A 16,837-nucleotide genomic window follows, 5' to 3' on the forward strand; every position below is an offset into this window, starting at 1 on the left:
AAAATAAATCAGATACCTAATCTAAAGCTTTTTCAATCGTCTAGTAGTGCCAAATTTGCAAACCTATGATATTAAGTAACAGACACACTACGTATTCCGTATCGATAATCCTTGAGGGAGGGGTGTTTTTGCTGTCCGCTGAGGAGTTCTGTTCTCTTCAGACATTTTAATCAGATTTACACTAAATTTTGGTAAAACTAAATTGATACTACAACCTATCCATTACAAAAAGGTAATTGAAATCGTTCATATTTAATCGAGTTAGGGTGATAAATTCTTAAACACTTTCATCCACTCTCCCAAAGGAACTGATCTGAATATCGGGATATAAAGTATCCAATGTATTCCTCGTAGTAAGTTTTATTTGAATTCATTCAATATTTTCAGTGTGTTGTGCGGCCAAGATACTGAGAAACATAAAAATGAAAATAATTACAGTTTTGGTTATTGGATAGAAGCAGACGTTACTTTGCGGAAATCGATGATATATTATGAAAATTAAGCTTAATTTGCTATACTCCGCGAAAAGCAGGAGAATCTGTGTGGTGTAATTCATAATTTCTTCAACCCTGTGGAGTACCACACCAAACAGATCTTCGGCAATTTACCATCTACGCACGTTTCGCTCCGAAACCGGAGCATTCTCAGGAGATATTGACTTTACAATGAGTAATTGTTTTTAGTTTAGATTTAGGAGATATCGAGTCTCCTACTATATACTAGGAAAGGAGTCCCTACTGGTATGTTCCAAAAATCGTTTAGTAACTTTTTTTCATCGTGTAAAATGACTGGACAAAACAACAATACATACAAGCAGCCCCTCAGTAACTGATATCGCGAGTTTAGTCTCATTAGAATGTTGTCAATGAATAGGTGTGAGACTTTTATGTTCGGTTGATTATGATCGGAATCCAATTATTGTGTAGGGGGTATTTAAATTTTAATGTAATTTTTATTATCATATTAATAAATCTTTCAGTTTCGTACACCGAGTTATCGACAGAGCTCAACGAGTCGCGAAGCTGAAGTGGCAATGGACGGTTGGACGTTGGGATTCCTAGATTCTGGAATAGCAACTTCGCACTGTTAAGTGCAAAATTTGTCGACCCCCAGCGAGGTGGACAGACGACATAAGCGCATCTACATGGACACAAGTGGCACAAAACCGTGGAATTGGAACTCCCTACAAAATACCTAAGTTCAGTAGTGGACGTTTATCGGTTAATATGATGATGATGATTATATCAAATATTACCTACCTAATATATCATTTGAACTATAATAATCGTTTATACAAAGGAAAGGTTGTTATGTATGCTCTTTGCGTGACGACTAAATAGGGACTCTTGTGTCGCAGTTAAGGTCTTAGTAGCGTTCTACCTTTGTCAATTAGCGGGTGTGTTGTGGAACTTTTGCAGCGTAATCCCGCAATTTCAGGATACCCTGACTTAGGCAAGTTGGTATGTACATAGTAGATACTACCTACATAATATTTAAGCCCCTTGTGGCTTTACACTATTCCATAACAGCTATAGTGAGCCTTCTATAAATCTGAATATAGGTAGGTAGCAATTTGTTAGCAAAATCATTTAATGCTCAATCGTCATTGTATATTTGGAATGGCGTTCAGAGTACCGTTATCTTATCATATATTTTTTTATTCTAAATTCATTCTATTTAAGTTGGCCTAATACAAGCACTTTTGAAACGTCAAGTCACACCGGTTCGGAAGGCAGATTCTATCGAGCAGAAGCCGGCAAGAAAGTCAGCAGTTGCTCTTTTCCAACATCATTTTACAATTTAAAAATCATTGTTCTATCTTGTATGAGATGAAAGCGGAACAGCTGGCTTGTTTATGCGAAAATATTTAATTCTACGGCCTTAACCCCTTCTCATTGTACCCGTGCCGGGCTAGTAACTGGTTGATGAGCTGATGATGATTCCATTCTAAAATGAGTTAGTATCGACTTAATGAAAACTTAGCTGCAAGACTGCCTAATACATTTGTATGTAATTAATTATTTTTTAACTTATTTTATTACTTTGTCTTTTGATATCAATCTATCTATTCTTATAATAAAACTGTAACTGTAAGATTTCTGTACATTTATTATATTTTGAAAATTTTGACCGGGGATGCTTTATAATCGATACTGAGTCCAAAACGGATTTTTATTTATTTTTTGTCTGTCTGTCTGTCTGTCTGTCCGGGCATCACGTGAAAACTACTGAAGGGTTATAGATATTATAGCTCCTTGTTATAGTGGCAGTTAATATTACGGGTCAACATATAGGATACTTTTTATCCCGATAAACAATGAGTTTCCTCCGGGAAATGAGATGAAATTTTTTATCAATTTTACTTCATAGTTCCGTTAAATTTGAACCGATTTTAACAATTCTTTTTTCATTTGAAACTGTATACTGTCAAGCATGTATGGTCTTATCTTAATAAGGATGTGATACATATTGTCGGAGATAAAGCACATAACTCTTCACAAATAACTGTATGTCGCAAGACATATGGGACAACGATCGAATGCATGCGTATCCTACTAATATTATTAATGCGAAAGTTTGTGAGGATGGATGTATGTATGTATGCATCATCCAAAGTACAACGTAAAATATTAGTAGGTAGGTACATAGCTAGCCACGATGATTATGATTCATACGCGGACGAAGTCGCGGTGTTCCTCCAGTAAAATATATGATTAAAAATTCTTTTGTTTATGTCTTGCATATTTTTAGGTCTTGCATCAATTTAATCATACAATGTTAGTTTTAATTTAAAGTTACTCGATAATATAATCTGCTACTAAACCATAACAGGGAAAAAATATTTTCCCTCATTTTCCAATCTGAAATTGTAACCCTAAACTAGAATTAAAAGTGCAGCTGACATTCCAAATGATATAGTTAAGTTACACTTTCCAGATTAAATTTTATCTCAAGTTGCCCATGGATACGAAACGTCATCCGAGGAGTACAATTTCATTCAGAGCGTCAGCAAATCTGATTTCCTAGAGTCTACACTTTGAACCTTAAAGCACAATCTAGTAGGTTGCGAATACTGAACAACTTGTAGATCGGATGCACACTCCCGTATCTGGTTCACGGTAAAAAGGGAGTATGTTTTTAAAATGGTCCCTATTTCGATGTGTTTAAGATATCGATGTTTGTTAGAACGGGAGATGTGCCGTTTTTTAGGATGGGAAGCGTTTATCATGTGGGCGGGTATCGATCGTTGCGCGAGTGCGCGGCAGGACTCGCGGAATAAAGCAGTAAACATTGTCACTTTGTGCTCAAGACGCCGAAGCATGCAAACGTTACTGGCCCTACTTGCTACGGCGCTCGCGTGCGCTGTAGCCCGCCCACCAGGTGAGAAAACTTTTTTCATGAGAGCAAATTTTTTTGCGAATTCGGAAGAAATCCAGCTTGCGCTGCGCGATTAAAAATTAAATCAAATGTTTACTAGCGAGAAATACTTCCATATTTTTTAATGCCGTCGGTTGATCGAGCGGCTGACACCTGTTACACTTGTGTCATTCATTCCAGCAGGTTTAATTTTCGCCGCTTTTTTTTTTTGCATTTAAAATTATATTTTTTACTTTTTTAATAAAATAGGAATTCTTGTTTGACTTGTTGGCCTAAATGTTTTAACGCTTGTTTTTTTGTTTTTGTGTGTGAATTCATTATTCTTATAAGCCACGGCGGAACGTATACGGTTTCAGGGTTTATTTCAGATGTATTGTATTCCATTTGTGAATTTCTTTCCTCATAAGTAGTTAGATTTTCGCAGGTTTCGCATTACATAGTTATCATTTAAGAGCAGGTTCTAATGTTATAGGCCGCGGTGTCCTGGTCAAGCGCTGAACTAATGTTATGTTGATGTAGGACAGTTTAAATTTTATTATCTCTCAAGTTATTAAGACAGGAATGAATGTTTTATCATAACGTTTGATAACTTCAGCACTTAAAACTGTGTTTATTTGGAGATGCAAGAGTAACGAAGTTATGTTTTTAATTGCCACTTCTAATGAAGTACTTTTAAGAAAGAGCGCATTAATCAAGCAACAAGTTTATTAATCGAAAATCCAATCAACGTAAAAGATCGTGATATTTTAGAAAATCTAGAAACGTAAACAGTAAATTCCAGTTGATCCCAAGCAAACAATATGTTGAGAGTATTGTTATTCTTTCTTAATAATATCCTGCAATATTTTTTGACCCAAAAATATGTATAGGGTTACATAAATTTTACTCTATTAATTTAATTATCTACTTAAATTTTATATACATAGAAATATAAATGAAACTGAAGTTTCTGCTTTTAATACTAAAATACTGTTTAATATTAAACAGCTTTGTATTAAATGTATAAAAATTATTTACGGTATTTTTTGAAACAAATAGAAACAATTTTAACAATTTTACAAATAGGCCTAGAAATAGGCATAGCACGCAAAACCGTTTTTCGAAACGGCTGGTACGATTTTTACGGAACTTAATAGGCAGATTACAGATTACACAGGAAGTAACATAGGGTAGGTACCTACTTATTAGTATGGTATTTAGTAAAATGGGGATCCAATGACTGAGTTCCATTTTTTTTAAAGCTAGAAATATTTAAATTTAAATGGTAGGTTCCCTTTCTTATAAGCCAAGAAAGGGTATCATTAAAATGTTACCCTAAAGAGGTAAAAGGGGGGTTGTAATATTGTATTAAATTCCTGTTTTAAAAAAAACCTTTTTTCGACACTAAAATATGTATATTTTAAATAAATTACGACTAACAACTTTTTTAATCCTCCACCTCCGAAGAGGGGATATAAGTTTGGATGGGAAAGTTTTACCTACCTATGTTTTACAAAGTGTATGGTTATTATTAAATATAAAAGCAATTGTCTTAAAGTCCCATTCATCGGCTTAGATTAAAAAGCCATCTCAACTCTTTTGTAGCGGAAATCCAGTATTACGGTGTTGTGCTGGTATCTTGCGACTCGTTTTATGTTGTCTGTCCACTTCACCGGTCTACCAACACAGAGCTTTCCAGCGCGGTTTCGCATCCTGGGACCCTAATGTCCATCGTTCTCGCTTATTACACATAACTATGTATAAATGCAATCAAATCAGTACAGAAGATTGTGATGCGAAAGCCCGTCAGGCAAACAGACAAAAATTAACAAATATTTGTATTGGATTTCGACACATATGTCGATATTAAAGTAGCAGATTTTTTTTTTATATGTACTAAGTAGCTACCTGTACTTAGGAATAATTAGGTAGATATAATTGGATGGGGTATTTCAACGCAAAACAAGAGGATAGGAAATTAAATTCTTTTACATCTATTATTTCAAAAAATCAAAAAAAGAAATTTTATTTTTAAAATTAACGATGATATGCGATTTAAGCGTAGTTGTAGGAACACTCAAGATAAAGCACTGGTTTTCAGCCAGTCCCTCCACCATTCCACATCGGAATATGTAATTTAATATAATATAGGTATCTCTCTTTGTCTTTTTGTTGCTGTGATATCCATATCTTATCTTATTATCGTTATTTCCCGTGTTTCCTTTTTTTAATTCGCTGTGTTGTGATTACTTTTCTGTTTTCTTTAGTTGCGTATAGTAAAAGTGTATTCGTTCATACATTAATTCATTCGCATTTAACAAAACAAAATATTTACAAACTAAAGAACTTATGTACTACGAAATCTATCCTCCATTAACTCTACTTATCAGATAAAATTACAAGCTTTCGCACTGTTTGAGCTGCCCAGTACCTTGGTATAGTCTCGATTTTTAAAGTAGGTCTTATTACTTTCCATTAGCGCGGTGGAAAGAAGTGCAAGAAGAAGTTTGTTGTGAAGTTTTATTTTGCTGTAATAGAGATGACCGAACTGTTTTTTTTGTAGGTTTTTGCATTTTCCGCTGATACTCAGTTATAATACAAACTACAAAAAGGTCAGGCATACCTCTCTGGGCATGGAAGTATGCTTGGACTTAGTTCACAACAAAAATTTAACTGCTTCATATCTCTTACGTAGTCAATAGGAACAAGCTTGCTGTGCCAAAATTAAATGTAGTTTTACGTTATTTTATGTAACTAAATATTTTCCGTTTTATATTATAAATTTGCTGGTGCTCGCGACTTCGTCCGCATTTATTTTGGGTTTGTGAAAATCACGCAGGAATCTCAATTATTTTCCCGGGATAAAATATATATATGGCCGTCTTCGGAATGCAAATTCAATGCGCAATTTCACCAAAACAAGTTAAGCGGTCAAGCCATGCATAGGTAAAAAATGCAATTTTTTTAGCGGGTAGGCCTTATTCTTAGCAGATTTTCCAGGATAAATATTATTCTATGTCCATCTCGAGAGTGCAAGCTACATTTGCCAAATTTCATCAATCAAGCTCGTTTCAACGATTAAGCCGAACATAGGTAAAAAAAATATTAGTATGCATATGTTTAAGCTATCTTAAAGACCTATCTATCCCCACATCCATAAATGATTACGAGGTAGGGTTCTTATTGGATGGATTAGAATTGTAGCAAAATTGATTGGAATCCGTGCCAGCTTACACGTTCTCCTAACGCAAGCACTCGAAACTCTTCGTTTGCACCACTAATACCACCGGAATGAAGTTGTTTCTTCTCTTACCAGATTGTGCTTCGAATTACCTTTTTAGTCGAAAAATCCTGCAATGGTTTTACCGATGACGTTCTAGGAAGAACGCTTCGTGCTTAAAGATCCACTTTCCACCTTTTAGAACAATAGAGCTTTTGTTACAGAGCTCGTCCACGAAAGTACTACCACCATTCTCATTTTGCCGCCAAGCAGCATAACGGTGTTGCCGGTGTAAATTCAGGCACCTGAGGGTTAACACAGCTACGCTTCAGGCTTATGCATTTGGTAGGAGTATAGTACAGCTATGTTTATAGGCGCTAGGCGTGTTTTTCCACCTACATCTGTCGGTGGGTCATTTGTTTGATCCGACAACTAATATAATAAAAAAAAAACGGTTTTCAGAACATTCTGAGGACTTGTATGAAATCACTTATATTTATTGGTTTCGGCTTAGGCTATTTATTGTGTGTCCTCATAAAAAAAATAACAAATAACGATATGGTCCTCTAAGGAATTCCAAGGTAATAGGTTCATGTTGAGTCCTATTTCCATCGCTCCGTATGCACTATACAAAAGAAACGTATATTATAAATATCAAGCTACTACAAATTTTAACTCGTATTCCGTATAAAATCCTAAAGATAAGGTTCAAAAAATAATTCGTTTCTACGCCGGTATTATAAAAATCACACGTTTAATAAACACCACATTTAATTATGTTCTTCATATAAGTGTGACGTAATAGATACTATCTACGATTAATATAATGTAAACAACATTGATTGTTAACTCCAATAAATTTATTCAACTTTAAAGAATCAAAAATAACATCACTATCCGCAGTTCATCAACTTCTCATTGCTGGGCAAGGGCATCTTCTCTCTTATAGGAGAGATTTTTAGAAGTTTTAGAGCGAGAACGCGAAATATGTTGAACTCTGTTAAACAATATTTCACAGATGTTTCAAACTTTTTAATAATAATAAATCGGGATGATTTCTCAGCGGAGCAATGCCCACCAGCTGGGCCCAGGTCTCCTCATTTAGACCTTGTGGGTTGATGGGCGTTAACGGCTTTAATCACAAGTTAGTGATCATAACCGTGACCGACGGCTTAACGTACTCTCCGAGGCAAAGGAGTTGAAACCGCCAATACCTTAACTGTGGACTGGGGAATTTTAGGCCTTTTTTTTTTGTCGTGGTGGAAAAGTTTTTGGCTACCTTCTTCTTGGGCAGGAAAGAGGTTATGTGGGACTCGTTTACCCGAACTAAAAATCACCACGGCATGTTGGCTTTACCTATTGAACGTCCGGGGAACCCGTTGTATACTTCCCAGTATACATGTATAATCTGCACGAGCCGGATGGAGGGTGAACCATGCTTCCGCTGAATCCACTGGCCGAGGACCGGGCCTCCAGACTCGCTTTCCAGCGGTCCCGCATCCTCCGGGTAGCCATCCGCTGCACCCGGCCAACTTCTTCGAGAGCCAATCGTTCCCCTCTCGCCTGTCTTTCTATTCTAACGCGGTGCGTCTCAGCGAGCACCTCCGCTTCCAGCTCCCAGGGGGGAGTGCCTGCTAAGACGCACGCAGCCGCAAAGGCAACAAGGCCTGACCCGGGATTAAACCCAGGACCGTGATCAATATAATATTGGTATATATATATATATATATATATATATATATATATATCGCATCACTATGCATACCTTTTTTTGAATTTTGCACTCGTTTATGTTCATACTTATGTGCCACTTATCACTAATGTACTCCGTCCGTGCCCAAAAGTAGTAGTACAAAAAGATTAGAAAAATATCCTAAGCCTTGTTCATCTTGATTTTAAATTTACTTATGAAACCATCAATTTTACAATAATGTAAAGTGCACTAAACTGCACTTTATTTTTACGTATAGCTCATTATTCGAAAACTAAGAATATTTTTAATTCAACAAATTAAAGTTAAAGGCAACTAATGCGTTTATTGTGAGTTTTAATAATTATTCATTGATGGCATCACAAGTAAAATGTTGAAAGCTTACATTTCTGAAACAAGACACTTAAAACGATATTGGTCTCTTATAATACTTATTTGTTTAGATGATTTAGATTAATATATAAGATTTTATACATGCCATCTATTTTAAAACTTAAAAAAATGGCGTACTAAATCGCACTTTATTTTTCTTCGTTAACGGGCCGTCCGAGGTAAATAAAGGTACACCTTAACAAACAAAAGACTACGTTAACTTAAATTCACGTACATACGTACACATATACACACAAGATATTCCTTGATGTAAGTAACGATCTTTGTGTACAAAATCATAGGCTGCTTTGACAAAACTCAGAATACTATCAGTTGGTTGCTACAATAAACAACGCTAACATAAACTCTAATCAAGCTACTGATAGCGCTACTTTGGATGCCATAAAAGGGCTTAATAAAACGTTTAGGCCATTGACACAATAAAACAATTTGTTTACACCGGCATTCGATTTCTCGTCACGAGCTGAAATCGCACACGCGACCCTGACACGGATGGTATGGGCACTATTTACTTCACTGCCGTGTCAGGTTAATCATGAATCTCACTATAGTGATAATAATACCACAGAAACGTCAATATTAATTTTATTGCCGGCCGATTGGCGCAGTGGGCAGCGACCCTGCTTTCTGAGTCCAAGGCCGTGGGTTCGATTCCCACAACTGGACAATATTTTTGTGACAAACATGAATGTTTTTCAGTGTCTGGGTGTTTATCTATATATTATAAGTATTTATGTATATTCTGCTAAGCGGCAGAAGTAAGCATGGCGATAGTACATCCCCGGACGAGCTGTCACAAAAGGATGTGCTACTATTAAAAGTTTGCTTCAGACAAAAACAGACTAAAAGACAAACAAACAAACAAACATACTTTCATACATAAAATAAATAAATAAATATACTACGACATTACACACATCGTCATCTAGCCCCAAAGTAAGCGTAGCTTGTGTTATGGGTACTAAGATAGCTGATGAATATTTTTTTATTTTTTATGAATATAATAAACATTAATACTTATAATATACAGATTAACACCCAGACACTGAAAAACATTCATGTTCATCACACAAACATTTTCCAGTTGTGGTAATCGAACCCACGACCTTGGACTCAGAAAGAAGGGTCGCTGCCCACTGAGCCACTCGGCCGTCGATAATGATAATGTTCGAATGATATAATCATTTGTACATATTATAAATATATTTTTATAGGCTTTTTACAGCGTTTACCCCATGCTTATTTCTGTCGCCAAGCAACATCGCTGTTTTCCGGTCTTAAGGGTGTGGTAGCCTATGTAAACTATACTTAGGTACATTAGGCTTAGCACTTACGCCTCACATTAATGTCTCAGGAAACAGGGCGGCACTTGAAGGATGTAATCCTTCCAGGCCCTGCCAAGTGTATTTCTGTTCATAGGCGATAGTTTAACAGCTAACATCAACTGCTTGTTCTATTTTTATTATAAAAAAACATCGTTATGCAACACCACTCCTAACTTACATCGTTCATTCTATCACGACCTGCCACCAACGCATTCATTCGACGGCCGAATTGAAATTGGTTTTTTCTTGTTTCAGTTTTTCTATTACATTTTTATAACCATATTCTCGACATTTTAAATACCAAAAAATCTGTTAGTTAATAGTTACAAAATAATATGGGTACCTAAAAATTTATATGATCAATGACATAAATATGTTGCAATTGAAGATCTATATATTTCATTAATTAATATATCTCAAACACCTACATAAGCGGTGATTACGTAGGAGCTCGACTTCACTATTTTGGGGCCTAATTCGAATCCCAGCCCAACCTCTAACTTTTCTAAGTTATATACGTTATAAGTTATTAAAATATCGCTTGTTTCAACGGTGAAGGAAAACATCGTGAGGTAACCTGCATGCCTGAGAGTTCCACATAATGTTCTAAAAGGTGTGTGGAGTCCACCAATCCGCACTGGGTCAGCGTGGTGGACTACGGCTTTAATCCCTTCTCATTGTGGGAGGAGAACCGTGCTCGGTAGTGGGACTGTAATGGGTTGATGTGAAGATGAAACGGCTACAGTGTGATGACTAAATTATACGTAGTGTCAGAGTACTAGATATTTGAACAAGCATTTTAAACATAAAATGCTTGTTCAAATATCTAGTACTCTGAGCTATGTATAATATCTGATGCTTCTATTTTATTGGCAATGCAGTTTACATTCCATTCTTTAAATTGAACTTACTCACGCTCTGAGATCCGTAGCTCTCATTATTCTGAGATCTACACGCTAACAGTTTCAGGATGCAAAGAATCCTAAATTTTAGTCGTTTGTATAATAAAACAAATAAATATAAACACCTAATATATATCATGAGGAATAAACATGAAAATAATATTTTATTTTCTATAGTTTAAGTTGCTCATTGGAGTGGAATTGGATACTATCAGTCTGTCATATAGAGTCCTACTTCACGTTTCATTTTTTTTCTTTTCATTATATGGTACATCCTCATTGATTTTCACAATAAAAATACGCTTCGTACGTGTAGAATTCATGTCAACCACATGAGGATGCCAATGTTAACGGCGTTTTGCTGTTTTGTGGTAGAATATTGCCGGAAGAACAAGATTATGAAGTTCCTGAGCTCACAAATATAGTTTAGTAATGTTGTTTAGGTAAATGCATATATTAATAACTGTAAGCGGGTCGCCGCTAGTAAAAAATACTAGCAGATGAACGTTTCATTTCCCCTTCAGCGAAATTGACGTTGCGACACATAGCACAATAAGTTGAAATCGTTCAAAGCACGGCTTTTAACAGTGAATGTGACCTTTAACTGCATTGAATTTATTTCTCGCAAAGCCAGCAGTGTATTGTGTAGGCAAATCCTAATCTGCCTCTAAGAGCCGTGCATGGTATATTAGTATTATTATTTTGATTTTCATTTCACTTTAAAGAAGAGATACGTGAATACGGCCGATTGGCGCAGTTTGCAGCGATCCTGCTTTCTGAGTCCAAGGCCGTGGGTTCGATTCCCACAACTGGAAAATGTTCGTGTGATGAGCATGAATATTTTTCAGTGTCTGGGTGTTTATATGTATATTCTAAGTATTTATGTATTTTATTTATAAAAATATTCAACAGTCATCTTAGTACCCATAACACAAGCTACGCTTACTTTGGGCCTAGATGGCGACGTGTGTATTGTTGTAATATATTTATTTATTTATTTAATACGTAACACTTATACCTACTCATAATACGTTTTAGGGTTCCGTACCTTAAGCGTGCCAGTGCTAATTTCCATTTTAGTAGAGTACTAATAAGCTGAGTGGAAAATTTGATTTTCGATGCCAGTTAAGTGAATTTACCTGCAGGCTGCATTAGACCAAAATTAGTATATTCTTGATTGGTTATGATGCATCGATAATGCACCATCGTTGAAGCTTGCAATGAAATTAATTAAACGTTGTCCTGCATTGCTGATTTTTGATAGTATAGCTTTTATGCGACGGTTTTTATATAAAGATAATATTTACTTTGGACTAACCTCACTATCTAAACCTAACTTATGGTCTTGATTTTTTACAATTGATACACCATATAAAAAAGCATAAGAATAAAACCTTATTAAGACTAATACAAAATTAAAAAGGAAATTTACTTTTGCTATTAAATTACGTAATTAGTTACGTTTTCATAAAAAGAAGAATAAAATTCCAACGATTTTTCCGAATTGAAGTAACGAATGCTAGCCGAAATACATGACGCATATTACTTCAGTGATTACGCACCATGAAAACTGTTAAATTTTTTTTCCAATCAGATAGTAGTAGCTAAATCTTAAATGAGCGATGATGAATATATATTAAAGGTATCGTTATAACTTAATATGGCTTACTAAAATACCGCAACAACTAATTTTAGAACGGCTTCAATTAATTACCCAACAAAACCTAAATACCTAATATTTAAATACCTAATTAATAGCAGAGACTCCAAAACTACACTTTTTTGGAGCACTGAAAACTGTATTTACCGCTTCGGATTTTATAGTCGCCCACTGGTTATAAAGTTCTCCCACTCAATATTTCTATTCTCCCGCTTTAATTGTTAATTTGCTTAGTACCTAAGTTTAAATTATTATCAATTCAGATTTATTTATTAAATAAATTGTCACTATTTTCGTTTAATTCTCACAAGCATAATTTAACTCTGCTTGATTAAGTATATTGATAATTCCGCAGCCATATAATAAATTATAATTAAAATATTCGCTTTGTAATAGCCCATATAAAAAGAATTCAATTATTATATAAACGAATATATCGAACAATCAAGTTAAACGTTGGATTCATTGAATAAAATATTAAACGCTTGTTCAATCTCTTGCACTTTGTCTATTCAGGGCCGAAGTTGGTAAACAGCTCGCCAAAACTTTTTAATAGTTTGAAGGCCCTAAGTGGTTTCGCAGTTACATAAAGTGGTTAGTTATCAACAAATGTCTGTCCTAGTTGGTAATAACTATGTATTGTAAAACAAGATACTCGGGCTTCCACCAGTTAATTTGATTAGTTCTAGTGAAATTAAGTTAGCTCGCTCTCAACATAAAGTTCGTGGGCAATCTTAACTTGCTTATATCTTTATCTATCTAGTTATCTACACTTAAAATAAAGCTTAGAACTCTTTGATAAATCTTTTTTGAATTTTTAGCCTTTTTGTCTCTGCCACGGTTTTGGAAGGCAGATTCTACCGAGAGGAAGCTAGCAAGAAACTCAGCAATTAATCTTTTCCAACATCAGCATTTTCACAATAATTATTATTCTGTCTCCCTAGAGATGAAGCGGAGCTTCAAAGCAACCTTAAAATATTGTCATGAATATTCAAAGATTAGTATAAATAGGTGTAGTTCGAATTGATAAACGCTTATGAATAGTTCAAATCGAATCAATTTTACGTAGAGCGAAGTTCACTGGGTCGTCTAATTTGTTGCGGGTTAGTAGTTCATAATAGCCAGACCATTTAATATTTACGTGGTACTGGCCTCTTCTCTCATAGGAGTGACAAATATAGACACACCACGCTTTTCCAAAGCTTGTTAGCGGGTATAACTTGTAAATCTTATTAGAATTTAAATTAAATTTCGAACAAACACTTTTGGAACGCAGTCTGTCTGTTTTTAGTGGCTATACCAAAAAACGTTGCCAAACGAGAAGACGGCAAGAAACTACAGTCTCTTTTCGAACATCAAATTTTACAATTTCACGATTATTTGCGACTGTACATTGCGTGTTTTTTTGCTCTTCTATCTCTCTAATCTTATTACTCTTACCCTAATATTTATGTTTTAGTTCGATCTTTTACCTTCATCATTATCATCCTCACCCTATCAATGTCCAACTACTAGACATTAGCCTTCTGCCTCATGAGAAGAGGGGTTTAGAGCGTAGATAGCTTGCTGACATTTTCAGCGTTTCCTTTTTCAAAATCTTAATCCGCACGATGCTCAAACATTATTGTTGTGGATCTATCAAACTGGTTTTATTTGCAAAGTTAAAAGAATATTCAAACACAAAATCGATTTGGTTCAATACAAGTTGTTTTGATATTTTCAAATATGTTATTTGTGTGATAAGCTTCAAAAATTTAAACGAATGTCGTGCATACGACTCGCTTACCTTATTGAATCTGTAGGGAAACAACAACGTGTACTTTGTAACTGTACATTAACTTCTAAAGTTAATAAATATACGAGACAATTTAATCGCAACGTTAGTTTAGATCAAAGGATATAATTTTGAAACAAGAACGTTGTTTATCTATTATTTATTGATCGGTCATAATTATTATTGTTTTTTTCTAAATTCACTCTGCCTAGCATTTAACTAAAGAAGCGTAGGTTCCCCTTGACCACGAGGAAGTTTCTTTATCTCAAGTGAAGTTAGGTATCTACCTAACGTAGCAGTTATATTTGTATTGATTGCTCAATATTTGTTTGAAGCTATGTTTGCAATAAAACTGAATATATCGAGACTAACGGACAAATAAGCATAAAAACTTTAGGTCAGTAGATAAGATCCCTATTCGTTCCCCTAATGCACACTTTATATGAATACTGGATACTACATTATTGCATTGTAATAACTTATATTCTAAAGAAATATGAAGTACTATAGTATTTTAAAGAAACCAGTTAGCTATTTAAATATAGACTACTTATTATTTAAGTTCATCAACGCAGCTTCTAATGAAGTCATAACTGTAAAATAAATCATAAATCTATGACAATGTATAAAATAAATCATAGTGGTTTTTTATATACCTACTATGAAAACAAATCACATTGCGGCGTTAAGGTCCCCATTTGAAGTGCCAAATTTGACATACACAGTACTTTGGAAATAATATTTCATTGTTTCAATCAAATTTGATTTACGGATTCACAGATTACAGCGTCAATTAATCTACATAGTATAAAACAAAGTCGCTTCTCGGCGTCTGTCCCTAACTCCTAAACTCCCCTAACTCCTAAGCCACACAGTGGATTCTAATACGTATTCACCATTGTACAAATATTCTTTCACGGTTTTTCTATTTTCTTCCTAATTTAACCTCTGCGGCACGGGTCACTGTCTAGAGACAAAACAAAGTAACAATAGCCTGTCCGAAGATAAGTAACAACAATAGATAGTGGTAGCTAGAGAAGGCTATCACTTGTCAATGCTATCAACGAAAAAGGAATGTTAAGGAACGGCTGTAAGATACTATAGACATATAGCTGGAGCGTGCCATTTTGCCATTAGAGTGTCCAAATTTCCGAGAATATATAATGTCATCACCGGCTAATATTGTGTTGAAATTGGGTAAATCATTGTTAAACGTACTTTTTAATGTTATTTTTTATTACAACGTTTTTTAAAAACAATTTTACAACAACGGGACTGCACTATCGTAACCACCACCAAAAGTCGCCATTTTAGTATCTACTTGGTAACTACTTAGGTAACCTACTTAAAGTTATAGCAGGTCCTCTACTTCTTAACATTTCTAAGGGCGTGCATGGACCAAAGCCATATATAGCCATATGTGCCTGTTATTACAGCGGCAACTGCGCCCTTCAGAAATAAACATGGTAGTAGTAGGTACATCCCCGGACGAGCTCTGTCACAAAAAACTCTGCTACTTCATTAGCTGGTTGCTTTTTTTCGTCGGGCTGATAACAATTTGTTATTTGCAGCGGTCACACATGCCCCACCGCCGCTACCGCAGGAGCCTCAGCGGCAACGGGCCCCGATGATACCTCCGCGTGAATTCCTAATGGAGTACATCATCCCGCGTGTAATGGTGCCTCAATACCTCGGCTACGATGAAAAGCTGCATATTCCACGGCCTCTGAAGAATACCTTTTTGGACCGGGTAAGTTTTTTTGCCTACCTGGCTTGACGACTTCCCTAGCGCAGAGGCGAGTGCGGGGGGCTTGTGATTACAGGAACAATTGGAGTATTTATAATTTCTGAATTTTCCCTGGTCTGGTGTCGTCGGAGGCGGCGGCCGTGGCTACTTACCCTATCTACAAAGACGTGCGTCCAAGTGATTTAGCGTTCCGGTACGATGTCGCTTTGAAACTGTTTAGGGCTTAGGCTTAATATACCCCTGACAGGTTAGCCCGCTGCCATCTTAGATGACATCACCATTTACTGGACGCGACATGGGCGTTTGAACTTCGAAGTTGAATTATATTTTAATTGTCAATAGTAACATATTAAATCAATATTAATTGTAGTCCGATTGATTCGTTAAATTCATACGCAATGTAGGTAAAATGTAGGAAGTTGTATCAGCCGGGAGAGTAAACGTATAGTTAAATGTCAACGTCGACTATCGACTACCGATATTACCTACTGTAAGGCTTATCATTTTTTTAAGAACTGGCAGAATTGTTGAGCGACGTAGGACTTTGTAAATTTATTCAAGTCGGAAATGGCGCGACGGGACGTAAGCTAACATTTTTTATCTTATGGTTTATTAACGTTTTTATTACGTGTTGTGTTTACTTAAAAGCAAACAGTATGGATAAAATCTTCACAACAGAACAGAAATATATTATTAGAAACGCAAGATATTATAATTTGTTGAAAATAAAAGAAAGGTTAAATAAAAA

The 16,837-nt window shown here is 35.4% G+C and overlaps 1 protein-coding gene across 3 annotated transcripts in view; it reads left to right on the forward strand.

The window, feature by feature from the left end:
• Nucleotides 1-1,400: 1,400 nt before the first annotated feature.
• Nucleotides 1,401-16,837, forward strand: part of LOC120636554 (neural proliferation differentiation and control protein 1) — a 70,215-nt gene continuing 54,778 nt past the window's right edge. For 2 of the 3 annotated variants that reach the window (XM_039908089.1, XM_039908090.1), the window contains exons 1-2: nt 3,315-3,381; nt 15,914-16,092. In XM_039908089.1, coding sequence (XP_039764023.1) covers nt 3,321-3,381; nt 15,914-16,092 — 240 coding nt within the window. In that variant the 5' untranslated portion in view covers nt 3,315-3,320. Of the gene's footprint in view, nt 1,461-3,314; nt 3,382-15,913; nt 16,093-16,837 lie in introns of those variants that run through there. The other variant, XM_039908091.1, reaches the window with a different exon arrangement.

The sequence above is a fragment of the Pararge aegeria genome, chromosome Z (genome assembly GCF_905163445.1).
Source record: "Pararge aegeria chromosome Z, ilParAegt1.1, whole genome shotgun sequence".
Taxonomy (NCBI): Eukaryota; Metazoa; Arthropoda; class Insecta; order Lepidoptera; family Nymphalidae; genus Pararge; species Pararge aegeria.